The 25,938-nt window shown below is 45.9% G+C and overlaps 1 protein-coding gene across 1 annotated transcript in view; it reads right to left on the reverse strand.

The window, feature by feature from the left end:
* Positions 1 to 6,260: 6,260 nt before the first annotated feature.
* The window catches only part of LOC132779710 (zinc finger protein 84-like), a 52,463-nt gene continuing 32,785 nt past the window's right edge, over positions 6,261 to 25,938 (reverse strand). The window contains exons 10-13 of the mRNA XM_067470579.1: positions 23,953 to 24,073; positions 23,314 to 23,427; positions 15,931 to 16,050; positions 6,261 to 9,882 (exon numbers count right to left, since the gene is read on the reverse strand). Of these exons, the coding sequence (XP_067326680.1) occupies positions 8,969 to 9,882; positions 15,931 to 16,050; positions 23,314 to 23,427; positions 23,953 to 24,073 (1,269 nt within the window). The 3' untranslated portion in view covers positions 6,261 to 8,968. The remainder of the gene's footprint in view (positions 9,883 to 15,930; positions 16,051 to 23,313; positions 23,428 to 23,952; positions 24,074 to 25,938) is intronic.

The following is a 25,938-nucleotide window of genomic DNA, read 5'->3' on the forward strand; positions in this document are numbered from 1 at the left end:
CGCTACGCGCATGCGCACACGGCGCAGCCTGATGAGCCACGGCTCCGCCCAGGAGAGAACAGGGAATAGAGGTAGAGCTGGCTGGGCTTCGCGACACACTTCCGATTCCCATGCGGAGGGCTCCCCTTTGGAATGGCAAGGGAAGAAGAAGAAAGGCAGTGCAATATGTACTGTACTGTACTATTTATTTATCTATCTATCTCTAATGTAGCGCCCCTTTTGAATGGCAGAAGAAGAAGAAGAAAGGCACTGCAACATGTACTATTTATCTATCTATCTCTAATGTAATATTTATTATATAACATAATTTATATAATACAAATTAATATATTATAGATTATATATTAATATAATAAAACATAATATTAGTATGTAATATATAATATATATGCCTATCTATCTCTAATGTAATTATAATATATATTATAACATAATTTATACAATATACTATAGATTATATATTAATATAATAAAACATAATATTAGTATGTAATACATAATATATATGCATAATATATAATTGTAAATTATATAATATATATCAAATTATATCTTAATCCATATAACATACATTAATATAGATCATATTATTAATATAATAAAACATAATATTAGTATATAATATATATGCATAATATATAATTGTATTTTATATAATATATATCACATTATATCATAATCCATATAACATACATTAATATAGATCATATATTAATATAATAAAACATAATATTAGTATATAATATATGCATAATATATAATTGTACATTATATAATATATATCACATTATATCATAATTCATATAATATACATTAATATATTATAGATTATATATTAATATAATAAAACATAATATTAGTATATAATATATATGTATAATATATAATTATACAATATAATGTGATAAGTATGAGTCCCTGGAACCGAGGTGAGAAGACCGGTATACAAAACTGCTAAATAAATAAATAAATAAATATTATGCATATATATTATACATATATATTATTTAATATATACTATGTTTTAGTATATTAATATATAACCTATAATATATTTATGTCCATTCGTTCAGTTGCTTCTAACTCTTCGTGACCACATGGACCAGCCCACGCCAGAGCTCCCTGTCGCCCGTTACCACCCCCAGCTCCTTCAAGTCAATCCAGTCACTTCAAGGATGCCATCCATCCATATATCACGATGTGATATATATTATATAATGTTTAACTATATATTATGCATATATATTATATGTTATTATAATATGTTGGGGAAAATGTTGGGGAAAATGGAAGGAAAAAGGAAGAGGGGCCAACCAAGCGCAAGATGGATGGATGAGATCCTTGAAGTGACTGGCTTGACCTTGAAGGAGCTGGGGGTGGTGACGGCCGTCAGGGAGCTCTGACGTCGGCTGGTCCATAAAGGGTTGGAAACAACTGAACGAATGAACAACAACGAAATTATATATTATATAATATATACTAATATTATATTTTACTATATTAATATATACTTACTTGTATCTTAATATAGATTATATAAATTATGACGTGATATATATTATATAATGTATAATTATATATTATATCATATATATTATATTATACATTACAATACATTATAATACATTATTATATATTATATTATACATTATTATATATATTATAATACATTATTATAGATTATATATTATACATTATTATATATTATATATATTATTATTGGTAAATAATATATATATATATATATATATGTGGTATATAAGTAATATGTGTTTGTGTAATTATATATTAATTGCCAATGATAGCTCAGGCTCTTAAAATATTTTGATATTCTTAAAATATAAAAATATTTTAAGAATATTTTGACAATGTATTAATGTCCTAACAGGAATGCCTCCATCGCCCCCTGTTGGCCATGAGAGGGCGCTGCAGGCAATGCGGAAGGAGAGCCGGAAGTTTCATCCACTCTAGGCTCTCCCTGTCTTCTCGGCTCCTCCCATCGGAAGCATTGCCACTCTTCCCGGATCTTCTTGGCCACGCCTTCTCACCGCCGTGCCTGTTTTGCCACAGCGCCACCTGCAGACCGGAGGGGGAGTGTCAACTCAATCTATGAAACGATATTAGCTTGGTTGTTGTAGCCACCATGATTAGCATTTAATGGCCTTGCAGCTTCAAAGCCTGGAGGAATCTGGGTTGTTGTAGGTTTTTCCGGGCTATATGGCCATGTTCTGGAGGCATTCTCTCCTGACGTTTCGCCTGCATCTATGGCAAGCATACTCAGAGGTAGTAAGGTCTGTTGGAAGTAGGAAAGAGGGTTTATATATCTGTGGAATAATGTCCAGGGTGGGACAAAGGGCTCTTGTCTGCTGGAGCTAGGTGTGAATGTTTCAACTGACCACGTTGATTAGCATTTGATGGCCTGGCAGTGCCTGGGGCAATCTTTTGTTGAGAGGTGATTAGATGACCTTGATTGCTTCCTCTCTGTTGTTTTGGTGTTGTAATTTTGCTGTTGTAACAAAATCTGGCTCCCAGTATTAAAAAAACTCTAAAATTACAACAGCAAAACAACAGAGAGGGAAAAAAAGTAAGGACAGCTAATCACCTCTCAACAAAAGATTGCCCCAGGCACTGCCAGGCCATCAAATGCTAATCAACGTGGTCAGTTGAAACATTCACACCTAGCTCCAGCAGACAAGAGTCCTTTGTACTGACCACCAATTAGGAAAAAGGGTTTATATATCTGTGGAATGACCTGGGTGGGACAAAGGACTCTTGTCTGTTGGAGCTAGGGGGTGAATGTTTCAACTGACCACCTTGATTAGCATTTGATAGCCTGGCAGTTGTTTGATGTGGCTTGTTGGTGCCTGGGGCAATCTTTTGTTGAGAGGTGATTAGCTGTCCCTGATTGTTTCCTATCTGTTGTTTTGCTGTTGTAATTTTGCTGTTGTAACAAAATCTGGCTCCCAGTATTAAAAAACTCTAAAATTGACAACAACAAAACAACAGAGAGGAAACAATCTGGGACATCTAATCACCTCTCAACAAAAGATTGCCCCAGGCACTGCCAGGCCATCAAATGCTAATCAAGGTGGTCAGTTGAAACACTCACACCTAGCTCCAGCAGACAAGAGTCCTTTGTCCCACTCTGGTCATTCCAGAGATGTATAAACCCAATTTTCCTAGTTCCAACAGACCTCACTACCTCTGAGGATGCTTGCCATAGATGCAGGCGAAACGTCAGGAGGGAATGCCTCTAGAACATGGCCATATAGTCCCACCCTGGTCATTCCACAGATATATCAACCCCTTTTAGTAGTTGGTGGTCAGTACAAAGGACTCTTGTCTGCTGGAGCTAGGTGTGAGTGTTTGACCACCTTGATTAGCATTTGATGGCCTGGCAGTGCCTGGGGCAATCTTTTGTTGAGAGGTGATTAGATGTACTTGATTGTTTCCTCTCTTTTGTTTTGCTTCTTGTAATTTTAGGAAACAATCAAGGAAATCTAATCACCTCTCAACAAAAGATTGCCCCAGGAACTAACTAGCCACACCAAACAACTGCCCAGCCATCAAATGCTAATCACGGTGATCCATTGAAACATTCACACCTAGCTCCAACAGACAAGAGTTCTTTGTCCCACCTTGGACATAATTCCACAGATATATAAACCCATTTTCCTAGTACTAACAGGAATCCGAGTGGATTCCTGACGGCTCTTGGGGAGTTTCCCGCCACCGCGGTAGGTGATCATGTCGAGGCCTTGGTCGCTCTCTGGAATGGGGAGATGACCAGGGCTATTGACAAGATCGCTCCGGAACGTCCCCTCTCAAGTAACCGAGCTAAACCAGCCCCTTGGTTTACTGAGGAGCTGGCAGCGATGAAGCGAAGGAAGAGGGTTCTAGAGAGCGTGTGGCGCTCGGACCCAAGCGAGCCAAACCGAACACGGTTTGTGTCCTTTTTAAGGGCATATGCCGCGGCAATAAAAGCCGCAAAGAAAACTTTCTTTGCGGCCACTATTGCGTCTGCAAAAAACCGTCCGGCGGAGCTGTTTCGGATTGTCAGAGGTCTTTTAACTCCCCCTACTCCAGGTGGGAGCCCTGACAATCTGGCAACGCGCTGTGAAGCATTTGCTCGGTTCTTTGCAGACAAAGTCGCTTTGATCCGCTCTGGGCTGGACGCCACGTTAAATGCAGTCTCTGTGGATGTGACACAAGCACCTGCTTGTCCGATTTTGTTGGATTCTTTTCAGTTTGTGAAACCCGAGGATGTGGACAAGATACTTGGAGGAATGAGACCCACCACGTCCATCCTAGACCCCTGCCCATCCTGGCTTCTGAAGGAGGCCAGAGGGGGATTGGCCGAGTGGGTAACGGTGGTGGTTAATGCCTCCCTTCGGGAAGGCAAGATTCCAGCGAGCCTAAAACAGGCTGTTATAAAGCCGCTGTTGAAGAAACCATCACTTGACCCCACTAAATTGGACAACTTTCGGCCTGTTTCCAATCTTCCCTTCTTGGGCAAAGTCATGGAAAGCGTGGTGGCCTCACAACTCCAGGTATTCTTGAGAGACACGGATTATCTGGATTTGGCACAGTCTGGTTTCAGACCGGGGCATGGTACCGAGACGGTCTTGGTCGCCTTAGTGGATGATCTGCGCCGGGAGCTAGACAGGGGGAGTGTGTCCCTGTTGGTGCTCCTGGACCTCTCAGCGGCCTTCGATACCGTCGACCACGGTATCCTTCTGGGACGTCTTGCAGAGATGGGTCTTGGGGGCACTGCTTTGCAGTGGCTCCGGTCATTTCTGGAAGGTCGTACCCAGAAGATGTTATTGGGGGACTCCTGTTCAACTCCACAGCCTTTGACCTGTGGGGTTCCTCAGGGTTCTATTCTGTCCCCCATGCTGTTTAACATCTACATGAAGCCGCTGGGTGAGATCATCCGGAGTTTCGGGGTGCGGTGTCATCTGTACGCAGATGACATCCAACTCTGTCACTCCTTCCCACCTGCTACTAAGGAGGCCGTCGAAGTCCTGAACCGGTGCCTGGCCGCTGTAACGGTCTGGATGAGGGCGAACAAACTGAAACTAAATCCAGACAAGACAGAGGTACTCCTGGTCAGTCGCAAGGCCGAGCAGGGTATAGGGTTACAGCCTGTGCTGGACGGGGTCGCACTCCCCTTGAAGGCGCAGGTTCGCAGCTTGGGTGTGACCCTGGATTCATCGCTGAGCCTGGATCCCCAGGTTTCAGCGGTGACCAGGGGAGCATTTGCACAGCTTCGGCTCGTGCGCCAGCTGCGCCCGTATCTTGGGAAGTCTGACTTGGCCACGGTGGTACACGCTTTGGTCACATCCCGCCTCGACTACTGCAACGCTCTCTACGTGGGGCTGCCCTTGAAGACGGCCCGGAAGCTTCAGCTAGTCCAACGCGCGGCAGCCATGTTGTTAACAGGAGCAGGACGCAGGGAGCATACAACGCCCTTGCTGTTCCAGCTCCATTGGCTGCCGATCTGCTACCGGGCCCAATTTAAGGTGCTGGTGTTATCCTACAAAGCCCTAAACGGTTCCGGCCCAAAATACCTTGCAGACCGCATCTCGGCCTATGAGCCCACGAGGACCTTGAGATCATCCGGGGAGGCCCTTCTCTCGGTCCCGCCTGCCTCACAGGCACGCCTGGCGGGGACGAGGGAGCGGGCCTTCTCGGTGGTGGCCCCCCGGCTGTGGAACACCCTCCCTACTGAAGTTAGACAGGCGCCCTCCTTGATGGCCTTTCGTAGGGGCCTGAAAACATGGCTCTTCGAGCAGGCCTTCAACTGAATATCTTGGAACGACACTGGAATGGACTAGGACTATGAAATCGACTATGACCCCAGGTTTTTGACGAAGCGGATTTTTAGCATAAGTATATGTTATGTTGTAGTAGTCTGGTTTGTATTGTTGTGATTTACTGTACACTGTCTTTCTATGTTGCTGTTCACCGCCACGAGTCGCCCTAGGGCTGAGAGTGGCGGTCAATAAATGCAAAAAATAAATAAAATAAATAAATAACAGACCTCACTATCTCTGAGGATGCTTGCCATAGATGCAGGCGAAACGTCAGGAGAGAATGCCTCTAGAACATGGCCATATAGTCCGAAAAAACCTACAACAACCCATATTAACTTGGCTGAAGGCTATGTGGTTTGGGGATTTGTAGATTTGTGTCAGGGCGGTTGAAGTGGTATCAAAGTGCATCAACTCTCCAGCGTAAATAAGAAAAACACCGACAAGGAAGTCCCGACACTTTTACCATTCGGAGATAACACACACAGATAAAAATATACGTATATATAAACCGTGTTTTCAGTAAACATACAGAGAAGTCACAAAAGTGGATCTCCAGCAAAGACTGGCTTGATAGAGGAGTCGTTATTCGTGGGATAATTAATCGGAATCAGCAGGATGCTGGGATGTGTAGTCCGACACCGAGAGGCTGCTGCCATTGCACTGACTTCATAGAATCCTAGAGTTGGGAGGGACCCCCAAAGGCCATCCAGTCCAGCCCCCTTCTAACTAGGCAGGAAGGCACCATCAAAACCCTCCCAACAGATGGCCAGACTGACTCTGAAACCTCCTTACATCCATAAAAGACCCGAAGATGGTTGCCTCGACAGGGAAGCTCCTTTCTTTGGATTCCCAGAGTTATCTGGATGCTGGGACATGTAGTCCCAAACCCAAATGAGATCCTTCCTTTCCTTGAATGGCCAGAATGAGATGGATGCTGGGATATGTAGTTCAAAAAACATCTAGGCATTTATGGGAAAGATACCCAAAGGGGTTGCCTTGACATGGAAACACCTTTCTAGGATTCCCACAGTTAGGTGGATGCTGGGAAGTGTGGGATGTGTAGTCCAAACAGAGCCCTGATGGGAAAGACAACAGAGTTGCCTCGATGCAGAAGCACCTCCCTTGGAGTCCCAGAACAAAATGGGATGCTGGGAAATGCAGCTCAAAACACAAAAGTCTGCCCTGATTGAGATAGGTCCTTTCTGGGATTCCCAGTTAGCTGGATGATGGGAAGTGTGGTCCAAAACACAAGGGTATGCTTTTATCGGGATGGGATATTTCTGGGATCCCCAGAGTTAATGGGATGCTGGGATGTGCAATCCAAAACACAAAGGTCTGCCTTTATTGGGATAGGTCCCTTCTTGGATTCCCAGTTAGCTGGATGATGGGTATGGCAGTCCGAAACACAAAGGTCTGCCTTTATTGGGATTTGTCCTTTCTGGGATTCTCAGTTACCTGGATGATGGGATCTGCAATCCAAAACACAAAGGTCTGCCTTTATTGGGATAGGTCTTTTCTTGGATTCCCAGTTAGCTGGATGATGGGAAGTGCAGTCCGAAACACACATTCCTGCCTTTATTGGGATTCCCAGAATGAGCTGGATGATGGGAAGTGCAGTCAAAAAACACAAAGGTCAGCCTTTATTGGGATTCTCAGAGTTAGCTGGATGATGGGAAGTGCAGTCCGAAACACAAAGGTCTGCCTTTATTGAGATAGGTCCTTTCTTGGATTCCCAGTTAGCTGGATGATGGGAACTGCAGTCCGAAACACAAAGTCCTGCCTTTATTGGGATTCCCAGTTAGCTGGATGATAGGAAGTGCAGTCCAAAACACAAGGCCTGCCTTTATTGGGATAAGTCCTTTCTTGGATTTCCAGTTAGGTGGATGATGGGAAGTGCAGTCCAAAACACAAAGTCCTGCCTTTATTGGGATCCCTAGAGTTAGCTGGATGATGGGAATTGCAGTCCAAAACACAAAGTCCTGCCTTTATTAGGATTCCCAGAGTTAGCTGGATGATGGGAAGTGCAGTCCAAAACACACATTCCTGCCTTTATTGGGATCCCCAGAGTTAGCTGAATGATGGGAACTGCTGCCCGAAACACAAAGGTCTGCCTTTATTGGGATCCACAGTTAGCGGGATGATGGGAACTGCTGTCCGAAACGCAAAGTCCTGCCTTTATTGGGATCCCCAGAGTTAGCTGGATGATAGGAAGTGCAGTCCAAAACACAAGGCCTGCCTTTATTGGGGTAAGTCCTTTCTTGGATTTCCAGATACCTGGATGATGGGAAGTGCAGTCCAAAACACAAAGTCCTGCCTTTATTAGGATTCCCAGAGTTAGCTGGATGATGGGAAGTGCAGTCCAAATCACAAAGTCCTGCCTTTATTAGGATTCCCAGAGTTAGCTGGATGATGGGAAGTGCAGTCTGAAACGCTAAGTCCTGCCTTTATTGGGATTACCAGTGGTAGCTGGATGATGGGAACTGCAGTCCAAAACACAAAGGCCTGCCTTTATTGGGATTCCCATAATTAGCTGGATGATGGGAACTGCAGTCCGAAACACAAAGGTCTGCCTTTATTGGGATCCAGAGTTAGCTGGATGATGGGAACTGCAGTCCGAAACACAAAGGTCTGCCTTTATTGGGATCCAGAGTTAGCTGGATGATGGGAACTGCAGTCCGAAACAAAAAGTCCTGCCTTTATTGGGATTTGTCCTTTCTGGGATTCCCGATTACCTGGATGATGGGAACTGCGGTCCGAAACACAAAGTCCTGACTTTCTTGGGATTCCCAGAGTTAGCTGGATGATGGAAACTGCAGTCCGAAACACAAAGGTCTGCCTTTATTGTGATAGGTCCTTTCTTGGATTCCCAGTTAGCTGGATGATGGGAAGTGCAGTCTGAAACACAAATGGTTACCTTGTCCTTGGGGTTCCTTAGCCCAAGATGCCAAACGTGTCCTCCTGTTGCCGACACTGCAACTCCCAGAATCCCCATTCCAAAGGTGAGGAAAGCCAACTTGATAGGGAAACCCCTTCCTTCGAATCGGATGGACGCTGGGTCACGTAGTCCAAAATGGTCACTGTTGTTTCATCCGCCTCCAAACCAAACGCCAGTCTGTGTCCCGGCCATGCCGTGCCGATCTGGCCGACCTCCTTTACGTGGGGTACCTCTCTGGACCGAGGGAGGTCCCCACCATGCTGCCCTGACCGTGATCCTTGACCTGGCGATGGTGGGGTTGGTGTCCCTCTCCGTGGTTGTTGTGGTCGTTGCCGACCCACGGCACAAGCCCTTCGGCCTCGTGGAGGCGCTGGTGTCCGACCAGGTGCTGCTTCCGGGTGAAGCTCTTCTGGCACAAGGAGCAGCGGTAGGGACGCTCTCCGGTGTGGAGCCGGCGGTGCGTGGCCAGGTGCTCCTTGCGGATGAAGGTCTTCCCGCACTCCCCGCAGGAGTAGGGCCGCTCTCCCGTGTGGATCATCTGGTGCCGCAGGAAGTTGGAGTGGTGGTTGAAGCCGCGGCCGCACTCCCCGCAGATGTACGACCCGGCTTTGGCGACGGACGAGGAAGCGGCGTGGCTGCGCTGGTGCAAGTGGAGGTTGATCTTCAGCCGGAAGCTTTTCTGGCACTCGCCGCAGGTGTGCGGGCGCTCCCCGGAGTGCCAGAGGCGGTGCTTGCTGAGGCTCGACGGGTGCGGGAAGCAGCGCTCGCACTCCGGGCACGGGTACACCTTCGGCGTAGGCGGCAGGATCTCCGGCGGGATGGATCTCTCTTCGGCGGGGATTCTCGGGTGAGTCTGCCGGTGGAGCGCCCGCTGCTCCTCGTAAAGGAAGCTCTTCCCGCACTCGGGGCACACGAACGGGGCCTCGCCGGGTAGGGCCCCTTCCTGGACGATGATGGTGGTGAAGTCGCCAAAGTCGGGGCCCCGTTGGGAGGAATCCTCCTCCGCCGACGGACCCGCAACCGAGTCCTCACCCTCCTCCTCCTCCTCTTCCTCCGGCAGTGCGCTATAAATCACCACGTCTCCGGTCTCCGTATCCGCTTCCGGGGGCGAGCGGGAAAAAGGGGCGTCCTCTGCAACAGGAAATAGAAAGGAGTGAGACCAAAGTGAGACCAAAGTGGGGTGATAGTAAGAATATGAACTTCCTATTCATCTACAATAACGTAGACAGGGTGCATCTAATAATTATAATATTATTATGCTCCAAATAATACTAATACTAATAATAACTCCATGTTATTATATACCCTATACGCATATTATTTTATTAGATGCACCCTAAACTTCATATTATTATGCTCCAAATAATACTAATACTAATTACCTCTCAACAAAAGATTGCTCCAGGCACTGCCAGGCCATCAAATGCTAATCAAGGTGGTCAGTTGAAACATTCACACCTAGCTCCAACAGACAAGAGTCCTTCGTCCCACCCTGGACATCATTCCACAGATATATAAACCCTTTTTCCTAGTTCCAACAGACGTCACTACCTCTGAGGATGCTTGCCATAGATGCAGGCGAAACATCAGGAGAGAATGCCTCTAGAACATGACCATATAGCCCAAAAAAACCTACAACATCCCAATACTAATACTAATAATAACTCAATATTATTATATACCCTAAATCAGTGGTTCTCAACCTGTGGGTCCCCAGGTGTTTTGGCCTACAACTCCCAGAAATCCCAGCCAGTTTACCAGCTGTTTGGATTTCTGGGAGTTGAAGGCCAAAACATCTGGGGACACACAGGTTGAGAACCACTGCCCTAAATGCATATTATTTTTATTAGATGCACCCGAATTCCATATTATTATGCTCCCAAATAATACTAATACTAATAATAATCCATGTTATTATATACCCTATATGCATATTATTTTTATTAGATGCACCCTAACTCTATATTATTGTGCTCCAAATAATAATACTAATACTAATAATAACTCCATGTTAATATAGAATCATAGAATCATAGAATCCTAGAATCAAAGAGTTGGAAGAGACCTCATGGGCCATCCAGTCCAACCCCATTCTGCCAAGAAGCAGGAATATTGCATTCAAATCACCCCTGACAGATGGCCATCCAGCCCCTGTTTAAAAGCTTCCAAAGAAGGAGCCTCCACCACACTCCGGGGCAGAGAGTTCCACTGCTGAACGGCTCTCACAGTCAGGAAGTTCTTCCTCATGTTCAGATGGAATCTCCTTTCTTGTAGTTTGAAGCCATTGTTCCGTGTCCTAGTCTCCAAGGAAGCAGAAAACAAGCTCCCTCCCTCCTCCCTGTGGCTTCCTCTCACATATTTATACATGGCTATCATGTCTCCTCTCAGCCTTCTCTTCTTCAGGCTAAACATGCCCAGTTCCCTAAGCCGCTCCTCATAGGGCTTGTTCTCCAGACCCTTGATCATTTTAGTCGCCCTCCTCTGGACACTTTCCAGCTTGTCAATATCTCTCTTGAATTGTGGTGCCCAGAATTGGACAAAATATTCCAGATGTGGTCTAACCAAAGCAGAATAGAGGGGTAGCATTACTTCCTTAGATCTAGACACTAGGCTCCTCTTGATGCAGGCCAAAATCCCATTGGCTTTTTTTGCCGCCACATCACATTGTTGGCTCATGTTTAACTTGTTGTCCACGAGGACTCCAAGATCTTTTTCACACGTACTGCTCTCGAGCCAGGCATTGTCCCCCATTCTGTATCTTTGCATCTCATTTTTTCTGCCAAAGTGGAGTATCTTGCATTTGTCACTGTTGAACTTCATTTTGTTAGTTTTGGCCCATCTCTCTAATCTGTCAAGATCGTTTTGAATTCTGCTCCTGTCCTCTGGACTATTGGCTATCCCTCCCAATTTGGTGTCGTCTGCAAACTTGATGATCATGCCTTCTAGCCCTTCATCTAAGTCATTAATAAAGATGTTGAACAGGACCGGGCCCAGGACGGAACCCTGCTTGTGGCACTCCGCTCGTAACTTCTTTCCAAGATGAAGAGGAAGCATTAGTGAGCACTCTCTGTGTTCGTCCACTTAACCAATTACAGATCCACCTCACCATAGTTTTGCCTAGCCCACATTGGACTAGTTTCCTTGCCAGAAGGTCATGGGGGACCTTGTCAAAGAAGGCCTTACTGAAATCCAGGTACGCTACATCCACGGCATTCCCTGCATCTACCCAGCTTGTAGCTCTATCGAAGAAAGAGATCAGATGAGTCTGGCATGACTTGTTTTTGATAAATCCATGTTGACTATTAGCGATGACTGCATTTGTTTCTAAGTGTTTGCAGACCACTTCCTTAACAATCTTTTCCAGAATCTTGCCCGGTATCGACGTGAGGCTGACCGGACGGTAGTTGTTTGGGTCATCCTTTTTTCCCTTCTTGAAGATTGGGACCACATTGGCCCTCCTCCAATCTGCTGGAACTTCTCCCGTTCTCCAAGAACTCTCAAAGATGGTTGCCAATGGTTCCGAAATGACTTCCGCTAGTTCCTTCAATACTCTTGGGTGTAGTTGATCTGGCCCTGGGGACTTGAACTCATTAAGAGCAGCCAGGTATTCCTGGACGACTTCTTTCCCAATTTGGGGTTGGATGTCCTCCAATCCCTCATCCACTCCATCTTGCTGAGGTTGAAGACTCTCTTTTTGTGAGAAGACCGAGGCAAAGAAGGCATTAAGTAGTTCTGCCTTTTCCCTATCCCCTGTCTGCATTGCCCCATCTTCTCCTCGAAGAGGTCCTATCGCCTCCTTGTTTTTCCTTTTTCTACTGACATAAGAATAGAAGCCCTTTTTATTGTTTTTAATGTCCCTGGCAAGTCTGAGCTCGTTTTTTGCCTTAGCTTTGCGGACCTTTTCCCTACAGGTGTTGGGTATTTGTTTGAATTCTTCTTTGGTGATTTCTCCCTTTTTCCACTTCTTGTGCATGTCTCTTTTGTGTCTTAGCACAGTTAGAAGTTCTTTGGACATATATATCCTATATGCATATTATTTTTATTAGCTGCACCCTAACTCCATATTATTATGCTCCAAATAATACTAATACTAATAATAACTCCATATTATATACCCTATATGCATATTATTTTATTAGATGCACCCTAAACTTCATATTATTATGCTCCAAATAATACTAATACTAATTACCTCTCAGCAAAAGATTGCTCCAGGCACTGCCAGGCAATCGAATGCTAATCAAGGTGTTCAGTTGAAACATTCACACCTAGCTCCCACCCTGGTCATTCCAACAGACCTCACTACCTCTGAGGATGCTTGCCATAGATGCAGGCAAAACGTCAGGAGAGAATGACTCCAGAACATGGCCATATACCCCGAAAAAACCTACAACATCCCAATACAAATACTAATAATAACTCAATGTTATTATATACCCTAAATACATATTATTTTTATTAGATGCACCCTAACTCCATATTATTATGCTCCCAAATCATACTAATACTAATAATAACTCCATGTTATTATATACCCTAAATGCATATTATTTTATTAGATGCACCCTAACTCCATATTATTATGCTCCAAATCATACTAATACTAATAATAACTCCATGTTATTATATACCCTAAATGCATATTATTTTATTAGATGCACCCTAAACTTCATATTATTATGCTCCAAATAATACTAATACTAATCACCGTACCTCTCAACAAAAGATTGCTCCAGGCACTGCCAGGCAATCAAATGCTAATCAAGGTGTTCAGTTGAAACATTCACACCTAGCTCCAGCAGGCAAGAGTCCTTTGTCCCACCCTGGTCATTCCAACAGACCTCACTACCTCTGAGGATGCTTGCCATAGATGCAGGCAAAACGTCAGGAGAGAATGCCTCTAGAACATGGCCATATAGCCCAAAAAACCCTACAATAACCCAATAATACTAATACTAATAATAATCCATGTTATTATATACCCTATATGCATATTGTTTTTATTAGAGGCACCCTAACTCCATATTATTATGCTCCAAATAATACTAATACTAATAATAACTCCATATTATTATATACCCTATATGCATATTATTTTTATTAGATGCACCCTAACTCCATATTATTATACTCCAAATAATACTAATACTAATTACCTCTCAACAAAAGATATAAGGAAACAAAAAGTCTAAAATTGCAACAGCAAAACAACAGAGAGGAAACAATCAAGGACATCTAATCACCTCTCAACAAAAGTTTGCTCCAGGCACTGCCAGGCAATCAAATGCTAATCAAGGAGGTCAGTGGAAACATTCACACCTAGCTCCAACAGGCAAGAGTCCTTTGTCCCACCCTGGTCATTCCACAGATATATAAACCCATTTTCCTAGTTCCAACAGACCTCACTACCTCTGAGGATGCTTGCCATAGATGCAGGCGAAACGTCAGGAGAGAATGCCTCCAGAACATGGCCATATAGCCTGAAAAAAGCTACAACAACCCGATACAAATACTAATAATAACTCCATGTTATTATATACCCTAAATGCATATTGTTTTTATTAGAGGCACCCTAACTCCATATTGTTATGCTCCAAATAATACTAATACTAATAATAACTCCATGTTATTATATACCCTAAATGCATATTATTTTTATTAAATGCACCCTAACTCCATATTATTATGCTCCAAATAATACTAATACTAATTACCTCTCAACAAAAGAAATAAGGAAACAAAAAGTCTAAAATTGCAACAGCAAAACAACAGAGAGGAAACAATCAAGGACATCTAATCTAGAGAGATCTAATCACCTCTCAACAAAAGTTTGCTCCAGGCACTGCCAGGCCATCAAATGCTAATCAAGGTGGTCAGTTGAAACATTCCCACCTAGCTCCAGCAGACAAGAGTCCTTTGTCTCACCCTGGTCATTCCACAGAGATATAAACCCTTTTTCCTAGTTCCAACAGACCTCCCAACCTCTGAGGATGCTTGCCATAGATGCAGGCGAAACGTCAGGAGAGAATGCCTCCAGAACATGGCCATATAGCCTGAAAAAAGCTACAACAACCCAATAATACTAATACTAATAATAATTCCATGTTATTATATATCCTATATGCATATTTTTATTAGATGCACCCTAACTCCGTATTATTATGCTCCCAAATAATAATAATACGAATAATAACTCCATGTTATTATATACCCTAAATACATATTATTTTTATTAGATGCACCCTAACTCCATATTATTGTGCTCCAAATAATACTAATACTAAGTACCTCTCAACAAAAGATTGCTCCATGCACTTCCAGGCTATTATATGCTAATCAAGGTGGTCAGTTGAAACATTCACACCTAGCTCCAGCAGACAAGAGTCCTTTGTCCCACCCTGTTCATTCCACAGATATATAAACCCCTTTTCCTAGTTCCAACAGACCTCACTACCTCTGAGGATGCTTGCCATAGATGCAGGCGAAGCGTCAGGAGAGAATGCCTCTACAACATGGCCATATAGCCCGAAAATCCTACAACAACCCAATACTAATACTAATACTAACTCAATGTTATTATATACTTTATATGCATATTATTTTTATTAGATGCACCCTGACTTCATATTATTATGCTCCCAAATAATAATAATAATAATACTAACTCAATGTTATTATATACCCTATAGGCATATTATTTTTATTAGACGCACCCTATTATTATGCTCCAAATATTATGCTCCAAACCCTATTATTATGCTCCAAACCCTATTATTATGCTCCAAATAATACTAATACTAATAATAACTCAATGCTATTATATAATAATAGTTATATAATAGCATCGAGTTATTATTAGTATGATAGAATTATATATTATAGAATTATAATAATTTCAGGTACATAATAATGCAGACTTAGGGTGCATCAAATAATAATATGGTCTTAAGCGTACATAATAACATATCTGCAACTCCGGGCGCATCAAATAACAACAGCAGCAGCAGGAATTTAGGGTGCAGCAGGACTTTTTGGGCAGAGACGGTTGAAGATCTTACAAAACTACAACTCCCAAGATCTCCTTGCAAGGAGCCATAGCAATTCAAGTGACGTCAAACTGCATTAACTCTACAGTGTGGATGCACCCAAATATTTGCAGAAAGAGAAGGGAGACCTTACCGGGGTTGTTGTTGTCTGCCATGGTTCTCCTTTCGGCCGCATCCCACTTTTCCACCATCGAAGGAACAATTTCCCTTTGGATCAATGTGACCATGTTTTCGTTCACAGTTGCTGGGAATTCTGCCAATTCGTAAGGAAGCGGAGAATGCGTGCAGGTTTATTCTTTCTCCCTTGTTTTTAGAATTAAAATACTGACATCCCATCCCAATAACACAAAATCTTTGCAAAGCGTGTGTAGTGCAATTGCTACTCTATGTTAAAGTTTTGGTGTATAGCTCTATGTTTACATATGGCAGATAGGGGAGAATAGGCACAGACAGGGTAGCAACAGCAGAGATAGGATTCATTTGCATATGTGAAGCCGATTGGTCATATGCAGATTAGTGTAGGCCCAGGATTTGAAAAGGCTGCTAGGCCAAAATGACAGTTGGGGAGAGCAGAGCTGAACATTCCAAAGAGGCGGAGCCAAGGTTCTGAAAGAGGCAGTTAGAGAGTGAGGGAGTTTGAAAATGTCAGTTAGGAATCTGTGTGTGAAGAGGAGAGTTGGTTTTTGAGTGCCTGATAGAAATCAGCAGTTATGAAGATGTGTTAAAGACTTCTGATATAGAGAAGCAGTTAGTTAAATAGAGCTCGAGTTTTAAGGAACATAAAGAAGGCTAGTGTTGCCTTAGGTCAGAATATAATTCAGCCAAGAGTGTGTAAAGCAAGTAACATGTTTGTGAATGTGAAACATTGATAGTTTATTCAGAAAAGTCAACCAAGTAAATGATACTGACTGTAAGCCTCAAGATTGCAACAAAACACAAATGTAACCACAAGCGTTCGAGCCAGAAGTTATAAATAAACTGTGTTACTTTGTTATACACAAGAGTGTTTCATTGCCTGTGATATAAAGTACAAAGGTTTAACAGCATACAGAAAGTCCCAGCCAATATAAAAGAAGAAACTGAACTAATATAAGACAGCAAAGTGGTTTTTAAAAGAGGAAATAGTCCCTCTCCCTCGCCACAGCGTGCAATGCAAACCAGCTGGAAATAAAAAGTATCTGGCAAAAAAAACCAACCAGCGTGTTGTTTAATTTTTATTTAAATGTATTTAAAACCTGACATTTAAACACCCGAAGGGCTGAGGTTTGCCCAGGCCTGGTGTTGATGCGTCCTCTGCTATGACAGGTAGATGACGGTTTTGGAGGGTGAATCTACACTGCTGAATGAAATGCAGTTTGACACCACTTTAAAAGCGATGGCTCAATGCTATGAGATGGTGGGAGTTGTAGTTCTGTGAAACCTCGAGCCCCCTCTGGCAAAGAGTGCTGGGTGCCTTGCCAAACTACAACTCCTATGGTTCCAATGCACTGATCAATAAGTGGTTCAGTGGTATTATTATTATTAATAATAATTATTATTATTAGAATATTGTTGTTATTTATTAGATGTGACCTTGAACCTCCCTGACTCAATGCTATGGAACCCTGGGAATTATAGTTCAACAAGGTCTATCTAGCCTTCTGTACCTCGCCAAACTACAACTCCCATGGCTGCAATGCACTGAGCAAGTTCAAGTGGTTCCAAGTAGCATGATGATTATGATGACGATTATTATTATTTGAAACACAACAAGATTCATACACAGTAAACAAGGTCACTCTGCTGACTGTTGTACTGGATCACACGTTGGACACTTCCCAAGTGTCTAGGACTGTGTGCTGTATCAGCGAATAATGTGTGCAGATCCCAGTAGGGTGGCCTTCTACAGCTGGCAGATGGTAATTTTGTCAGCGCCGATTGTTTTTAAGTGCAGGCCAAGGTCTTTAGGCACTGCACCCAGTGTTCCAGTCACCACTGGGACCACCTTGACTGGTTTGTGCCAGAATCTTTGCAGTTCGATCTTTAAATCCTCATATCGTTGTTGTTGTTATTTCTAAGAATATTGTTGTTGTTGTTGTTGTTAATTAGATATGACCGATGCCTCCACGGCTCAATGCTATGGAACCCTGGGAATGGTAGTTCTACAAGGTCTATGTAACCTTCTCTGCCTCGGCGAACTACAACTCCCACGACTGAGTTGCATGAAGTGGAATCAAACTGCCTTCGTTCCAAAGCACAGGGGAGGCTAGAGACCTTGGGAAACTACAACTCCCAGGGTTTATTTATTTATTTATTTATTTATTTATTGCATTTATTGACCGCCCCTCTCAGCCCGGAGGCGACTCGGGGCGGTGAACAACAACAAGAAGACAGTGTACAGTAAACATAACGATACAAACCAGACAAACACAACATCTACTTATACTAAAAATCCGCTTCGCCAAGTCCTGGGGTCATAGCTAAAAATTCATAGTCCTAGTTCGTTCCATTGTCATTCAACACTCAGCCGAAGGCCTGCTCGAAGAGCCATGTTTTCAGGCCCCTACGAAAGGCCATCAGTGAGGACGCCTGTCTAACTTCAGCAGGGAGGGCGTTCCACAGCCGGGGGGCCACCACCGAGAAGGCCCGCTCTCTCGTCCCCGCCAGACGAGCCTGTGAGGCAGGCGGGACCGAGAGGAGGGCCTCCCCGGATGATCTCAAGGCCCTCGTGGGCTCATAGGCCGAGATGCGGTCTGCAAGGTATTTTGGGCCGGAACCGTTTAGGGCTTTGTAGGATAACACCAGCACCTTAAATTGGGCCCGGTAGCAGATCGGCAGCCAGTGGAGCTGAGACAGCAGGGGCGTTGTATGCTCTCTGCGTCCAGCTCCCGTTAATAACATGGCTGCCGCGCGCTGGACTAGCTGTAGCTTCCGGACCGTCTTCAAGGGCAGCCCCACGTAGAGAGCGTTGCAGTAGTCGAGGCGGGATGTGACCAAAGCGTGTACCACCGTGGCCAAGTCAGACTTCCCAAGATACGGGCGCAGCTGGCGCACGAGCCGAAGCTGTGCAAATGCTCCCCTGGTCACCGCTGAAACCTGGGGCTCCAGGCTCAGCGATGAGTCCAGGGTCACACCCAAGCTGCGAACCTGTGCCTTCAAGGGGAGTGCGACCCCGTCTAGCACAGGCTGTAACCCTATACCCTGTTCGGCCTTGCGACTGACCAGGAGTACCTCTGTCTTGTCTGGATTTAATTTCAGTTTGTTGGCCCTCATCCAGACCATTACAGCGGCCAGGCACCGGTTCAGGACTTCGACGGCCTCCTTAGTAGCAGGTGGGAAGGAGTGACAGAGTTGGACGTCATCTGCGTACAGGTGACACCGCACCCCGAAACTCCGGATGATCTCACCCAGCGGCTTCATGTAGATGTTAAACAGCAAGGGGGACAAGATGGAACCCTGAGGAACGCCACAGGTCAATGGCTGTGGCGCTGAACAGGAGTCCCCCAGTAACACCTTCTGGGTACGACCCTCCAGGAATGACCGGAGCCACTGCAATGCAGTGCCCCCAAGGCCCATCCCTGCAAGGCGCCCCAGAAGAATACCGTGGTCGACGGTATCGAAGGCCGCTGAGAGGTCCAGGAGCACCAACAGGGACACACTCCCCCTGTCTAGCTCCCGGCGCAGATCATCCACTAAGGCGACCAAGACCGTCTCAGTACCATGTCCCGGTCTGAAACCAGACTGTGCCGGATCCAGATAATCCGTGTCTCTCAAGAATACCTGGAGTTGTGAGGCCACCACGCTTTCCATGACTTTGCCCAAAAAGGGAAGATTGGAAACAGGCCGAAAGTTGTCCAATTTAGTGGGGTCAAGTGATGGTTTCTTCAACAGCGGCTTTATAACAGCCTGTTTTAGGCTCGCTGGAATCTTGCCTTCCCGAAGGGAGGCATTAACCACCACCGTTACCCACTCGGCCAATCCCCCTCTGGCCTCCTTAAGAAGCCAGGATGGGCAGGGGTCTAGGATGGACGTGGTGGGTCTCATTCCTCCAAGTACCTTGTCCACATCCTCGGGTTTCACAAACTGAAAAGAATCCAACAAAATCTGACAAGCAGGTGCTTGTGTCACATCCACAGAGACTGCATCTAATGTGGCGTCCAGCCCAGAACGGATCAAAGCGACTTTGTCTGCAAAGAACCGAGCAAATGCTTCACAGCGCGTTGTCAAGTTGTCAGGGCTCCCACCAGTGGGGGGAGTTAAAAGACCTCTGACAACCCGAAACAACTCCGCCGGACGGTTCTTTGCAGACGCAATAGTGGCCGCAAAGAAAGTTTTCTTTGCGGCTTTTATTGCCGCGGCATATGCCCTCAGAAAGGACACAAACCGTGCTCGGTTTGACTCGCTTGGGTCCGATCGCCACACACTCTCTAGAACCCTCTTCTTTCGCTTCATCGCTGCCAGCTCCTCGGTGAACCAAGGGGCTGGTTTAGCTCGGTTACTTGAGAGGGGACGTTCCGGAGCGATCATGTCAATAGCCCTGGTCATCTCCCCATTCCAGAGAGCGACCAAGGCCTCGACATTGTCGCCTACCGCGGTGGCGGGAAACTCCCCAAGAGCCGTCAGGAATCCATTCGGATCCATTAGCCTCCTGGGGCGGACCATCTTAATGGGTCCTCCACCCTTGCAGAGGTTAGGGGGCGCAGTGAGCCTGAATCTAACCAGGAAGTGGTCGGTCCATGGCAACGGAGAGATGGACAACTCCTCCACACCGCCACCCTGCTCCCATCCCTGGCAGAAAACCAAGTCCAATGTGTGTCCAGCACAGTGGGTGGGGCCAGTTATTTGTTGGGACAGCCCCATGGTTGCCATGGCGGACATGAAGTCCTGAGCCGCACCTGTGAGGGTTGTCTCGGCGTGGATGTTGAAGTCCCCCAGCACAAGAAGCCGTTGGGACTCCACCGCCAGGCTCGAGACCACCCCCGCTAGCTCAGGTAGGGAGACTGTAGTGCAGCGGGGTGGACGGTACACTAACAGAATCCCTATTCTGTCCCGGTCACCCACCCTCAGGTGGACGCATTCGAAATTTGTGGTCTGCGGGATGGGGCTCCTAGTTAGATGAATGGTATCTCTATAGACCACTGCGACCCCGCCTCCCCGTCCTCCGGCTCTTGGTTGGTGTTGCACGGAGAAACCTGGAGGACAAAGCTGGGAGAGGTTTACGCCCCCCGCCTCGTCCAGCCAGGTCTCCGTGATGCACGCCAGGTCTGCCCGCTCCTCCAGGATTAAGTCCTGAATCCAAGTTGTTTTCCCGTTGACAGACCTGGCGTTCAGCAACACCACCTTCAAGCCAGAGGGCCCGCTCACCTGGTTACACCAAATTACCTTAGGAGACCTATTGGGAGTGATTAATTTGGAAAAGCGTTCCGAATCAGGCCGAATTCGAGGTCTCCTTCTCCCGCATCTCCTCCTTCCCACCACGACCTCTATGGGGGCCCTTAGCATTGAGCCTTGTCAGTTCAGGGTTCCTTAGCATTGAGCCTTGTCAGTTCAAGTGGGGTCAAACTGCATTCATTCTATAGTATAGCTGCATCTCTCTCTCTCTCTCTCTCCATACACACACAAACTAATCATCATCATCATCATCATCATATACATCACACAGTCCTAGATGCTTGGAAAGGGTTCAACTTGTGATTTTGTGATACGAAATCCAGCATATAGATCTCGTTTGCTGTGACATACTCTGCCTTTGTGTCAATAATAATAGTAGTAGTAGTAATAATAATAATAATAATAATAATAATATCTTATTTATATTCCGCCCTTCTCACCCCGAAGGGGACTCAGGGTGGATCAAAATACACATACACGGAAAACACTCAATGCCGCTTTGTATAGACAATACACAGACAGACAGAACAGAAAGGAGGTGTGTTGTTTTCGACTCAGTGCCCTGGAAGGTGAGCCCAGCCACAGGGGGCGCTGTCGCTCCATCCTCTACAACAGTGTTTCTCAACCTTCCTAATGCCGTGACCCCTAAATACCGTTCCTCATGTTATGGTGACCCCCAACCATAAAATTATTTTTGTTGCTATTTCATAACTGAAATTTTGCTACTGCTATGAATCGCCACGTAAATATCCGATATGCAGGATGTCATAAATTTCATTGTCATATATTGAACAAAATCAATGCATAGTGATTAATCACAAAAACAATATGTTTGGGATAGTATGGACAACAGATGATGGTATTTGCAGTACCTTCGACCAATTCAGCTCTGACTTCCACAGCCGAGACCCCCATGAATGACAGATCTGGACCAAATTTGGCCCTATGATCAACAGAAAATACTGGAGCGGGTTGGGAGGAATTGAAAGTGAGTTAGGGGAGATGTAGTTTACCTACATTTGGAGAGCACTCTGAACCCAAACAACCCTGGATCTGAACCAAATTTGGCACAAATACTCAATATACTCAAAGTTGAGCACTGGTGGAGTTGCGGGGGATTGATTTTGTCATTTGGGAGTTGTAGCTGCTTAGATTTATAGTTCACCTACAATCAAAGAAAATTTTGAACTCCACCAACAATGCATTTTTACTAAAACTCCCATGACTAACAGAAAATACTGGAGAGGTTTGGGGGAGTATGGACAACAGATGATGCTGTTGAAGGTATTACAAATCCCATCATCTGTTATACTTAACAATTGATATATAGTAGTGTTAAGCACTTACTTTAAAGTTGAAATATCTTGGATGATGCTCTGTGCTCCCCCCGGCCTGCATGCATGGTGTGGGGGAGCGGCAGAGGGCCCTTCACGCACCCCATGCGTGTTGTTATTCACGCCACTTGGGGAGACCGCAGGGATGGTCGCACCGAGGACCCCTCGCCCGCCTCGTGCCCACGTCGTATGGTGAGAGTGCGCGGCAGGCGAGGCGGGCTTTGCGCAAGGCCAGGCCTCACACCAAGGACCCCTCACCTGCCTCGTGCCCTCGCCGGATGGTGAGAGTGCGCGGCAGGTGAGGCGGGCTTTGTGCGAGGCCAGGCCTCACACGAAGGAGTCCTCGCCTGACCCATGCCCTTGGAGCGGGGCCAAAGGAGGGGCCCTCGTGACCCCTCCGAAATGGCCAGGCGACCCCCCTGGGGGCTGCGACCCCCAGGTTGAGAACCGCTGCTCTACAACGAAGAGCTGTTAGGACTTCCTCCTTCCTATTGGTCACCAAGCATTTTCTGATCTTCTTTGTTTATGGTGTTGTAAAACACCTCCCCGGCTTTTAGCGGTACCTAATTTCTCTAATTACAACTAAAGCTGTTTTTGACTGCTTAGGTAAACAGTGAGCAGGGCTGACAGTCGGCCGCTCACGCTGACCTGGACCTTCGAACTTGCAACCTTTCGGTTGACACATGTTATAGCTGCTGGTGATTTACCAGCTGTGCTAAACCTCCAGCCCCATACATATATACATACACACACGCACATATATCCCCAGTGTAGATGTGCCTCACTCAGGGTCCCATCATCCCCAAACTCACCGGTGCTGACTTCCCTGGCGCCCTCTTCTTCCTCCGTAGGACCCCGATCCTCGACACACGGCTCCTCCCCGCGTTCGATGCGTGACAACAGCTCTGGCTTGGCAATGGCGTAATCTGGGAACGAGTCAGAGAGAGACATTGCATGCATCAAACCACAAATCCCAGCATTCTCTATAGCAGGTGTGGGCAAACCTTAGCCTTCCAGGTGTTTTGGACTCCAACTCCCATCATTCCTAACAGCCTACCTCAGGCCCCTTCCTTTTGCCCCTCAGCCGCTTAAGCGGCTGAGGGACAAAAGGAAAGGGCCTGAGGTAGGCTGTTAGGAATGATGGGAGTTGGAGTCCAAAACACCTGGAAGGCCAAGGTTTGCCCACGCCTGCTCTATAGCAAAGCCAATCTGTGTTCCTTCCAAGATATTGAGACTTCCGAATGTCCTGGGCCATATAGCTTAGCAAGACTATTTCCAGGCAAACTACAAATCCCAGCATCCTGTACAGCAAAGCCGAGATATCTGGGACTTTCAGATACTGATGGAAGCTGAGATCTCAAACATTTGGATGACCAAAGTTTCAGAACCAGTGGATTTGAACCCGAATGCAAGGAAACTCTAACTCACTGGGTCGGGTTCGTCCTGCTTACCCATGGAGACCAGAGATTCGTAGTTCCCCTTCATGACGTTCTTGTAGAGCTCCCTTTGCCATTCCTCCAGTTTGTCCCATTCCGGCTTGGAGAAGTAGACCGAGACCTCGTCGAACGTCACCTGGAACCGAGGCAAAGAGACCTTGGGAACCGTAAACATATACACACATACAGGGTGGCATCTACACTCAAAGCTATAGAATCATGGGAATTGTAGTCTGGGACTGCCTTTTGTCTTCTCCGTCCGAAAGTCAGACTACAACTCCCAGCATTCCATGAGCCATGGATGCTCAAGCGTTGCCAAACTGTGTTAATTCTACAGTGTAGATGCACCCAAGGTCTTTCCTCCTTCGCTGCCCGAGAAGGCTGAGGCCTCACCAAACTACAACTCCCAGGACCTCATAGACTTGAGTTGAAGTGGTATCAAGTGGCATTCATTCTGCAGCACAGAATTCTGCAGGCCATATCCGTTCCCACAATGTCATCTAATGTGGCCCTCCTCCAGATTCTGGACTACAACTCCCATATTCCCCATAGAGATGATGGGAGTTGTGATACAGCAACCTGGAAGGCTGCAATTGCTTCTCTTTAGTGAGAATGGGGTTTGCATTGAGGTACAAAGCTTGTGGATAGGATAGGAAACCCCGGAGTTTAGGGGTGCGGTGTTATCTGTACGCAGATGACGTCCAACTCTGTCACTCCTTCCCACCTACTACTAAGGAGGCTGTCGAGGTCCTGAACCGCTGCTTGGCCGCTGTGTCGGACTGGATGAGGGCGAACAAATTGAAACTGAATCCAGATAAGACAGAGGTCCTCCTGGTCAGTCGTAAGGCCGAACAGGGTATAGGGTTACAGCCTGTGTTAGACGGGGTTACACTCCCCCTGAAGACGCAGGTTCGCAGCTTGGGTGTCATCCCGGACTCTTCGCTAAGCTTGGAACCCCAAGTTTCGGCGGTGTCCAGGGGAGCATTTGCACAACTCAAACTTGTGCGCCAGTTGCACCCGTACCTTGGGAAGTCTGACTTGGCCACGGTAATCCACGCTCTGGTTACATCCCGGATTGATTACTGCAACGCGCTCTACGTGGGGTTGCCCTTGAAGACTGCCCGGAAGCTTCAGATGGTCCAGAGCTCGGCAGCCAGGTTGCTAACGGGAGCGGCACTCAGGGAGCATACCACTCCTCTGCTGAGCCAGCTCCACTGGCTGCCAATCCGCTACAGGGCACAATTCAAGGTGCTGGCTTTAGCCTATAAAGCCCTAAACGGTTCTGGCCTCGCTTACCTCTCCGAACGCATCTCCACCTATGAACCGACTAGAACATTAAAATCGTCTGGGGAGGCCCTGCTCTCGATCCCGCCTGCGTCACAGGCGCGCTTGGCGGGGACGAGAGACAGGGCCTTCTCAGTGGTGGCCCCCTCGGCTATGGAATGCCCTACCGGCAGACATCAGACAAGCACCTTCGCTGCTGACGTTTCGGAGAATGGTTAAGACCTGGCTTTATGAATAAGCGTTTGGTTAAGCAATGCAACCAATCAAGGAAGACGGTAAATGGAACATAGGAACGGCACAAGGACTATGAGAACGGATCTGATTTCAATTGAGGCGTTATGTTATGTTTGTTTTGTTGATTTGTCTTGTTTGATTGTTAACTGTTGTGGATTGATGCTGTTGATCCTGTTTGTTGCATTGTTATGTTTTAATTGCACTGACACTGTTTGATAATTGTACCATGTAAACCGCATTGAGTCGCCTGTCAAGGGCTGAAAAATGCGGTATAGAAATAAAGCAAATAAATAAATACCTGACTGCAGAATATACTTTAACCTTTCCTCTTAACCTCAGAGCCAAAAGCGCAGTTGGGGTTGCAATTCCCATCATCCCCAGTCTACACTTTCCTGCTCCCCTTCCTCTTCTGAAGATGAGGAATCCCTAACACATCAACAAGGGACAAATGAACAATGCAACCCTTGGTCATGACTGTCACAT

This window comes from Anolis sagrei, chromosome 6, assembly GCF_037176765.1.
Source record: "Anolis sagrei isolate rAnoSag1 chromosome 6, rAnoSag1.mat, whole genome shotgun sequence".
In the NCBI taxonomy this organism is placed as follows: Eukaryota; Metazoa; Chordata; class Lepidosauria; order Squamata; family Dactyloidae; genus Anolis; species Anolis sagrei.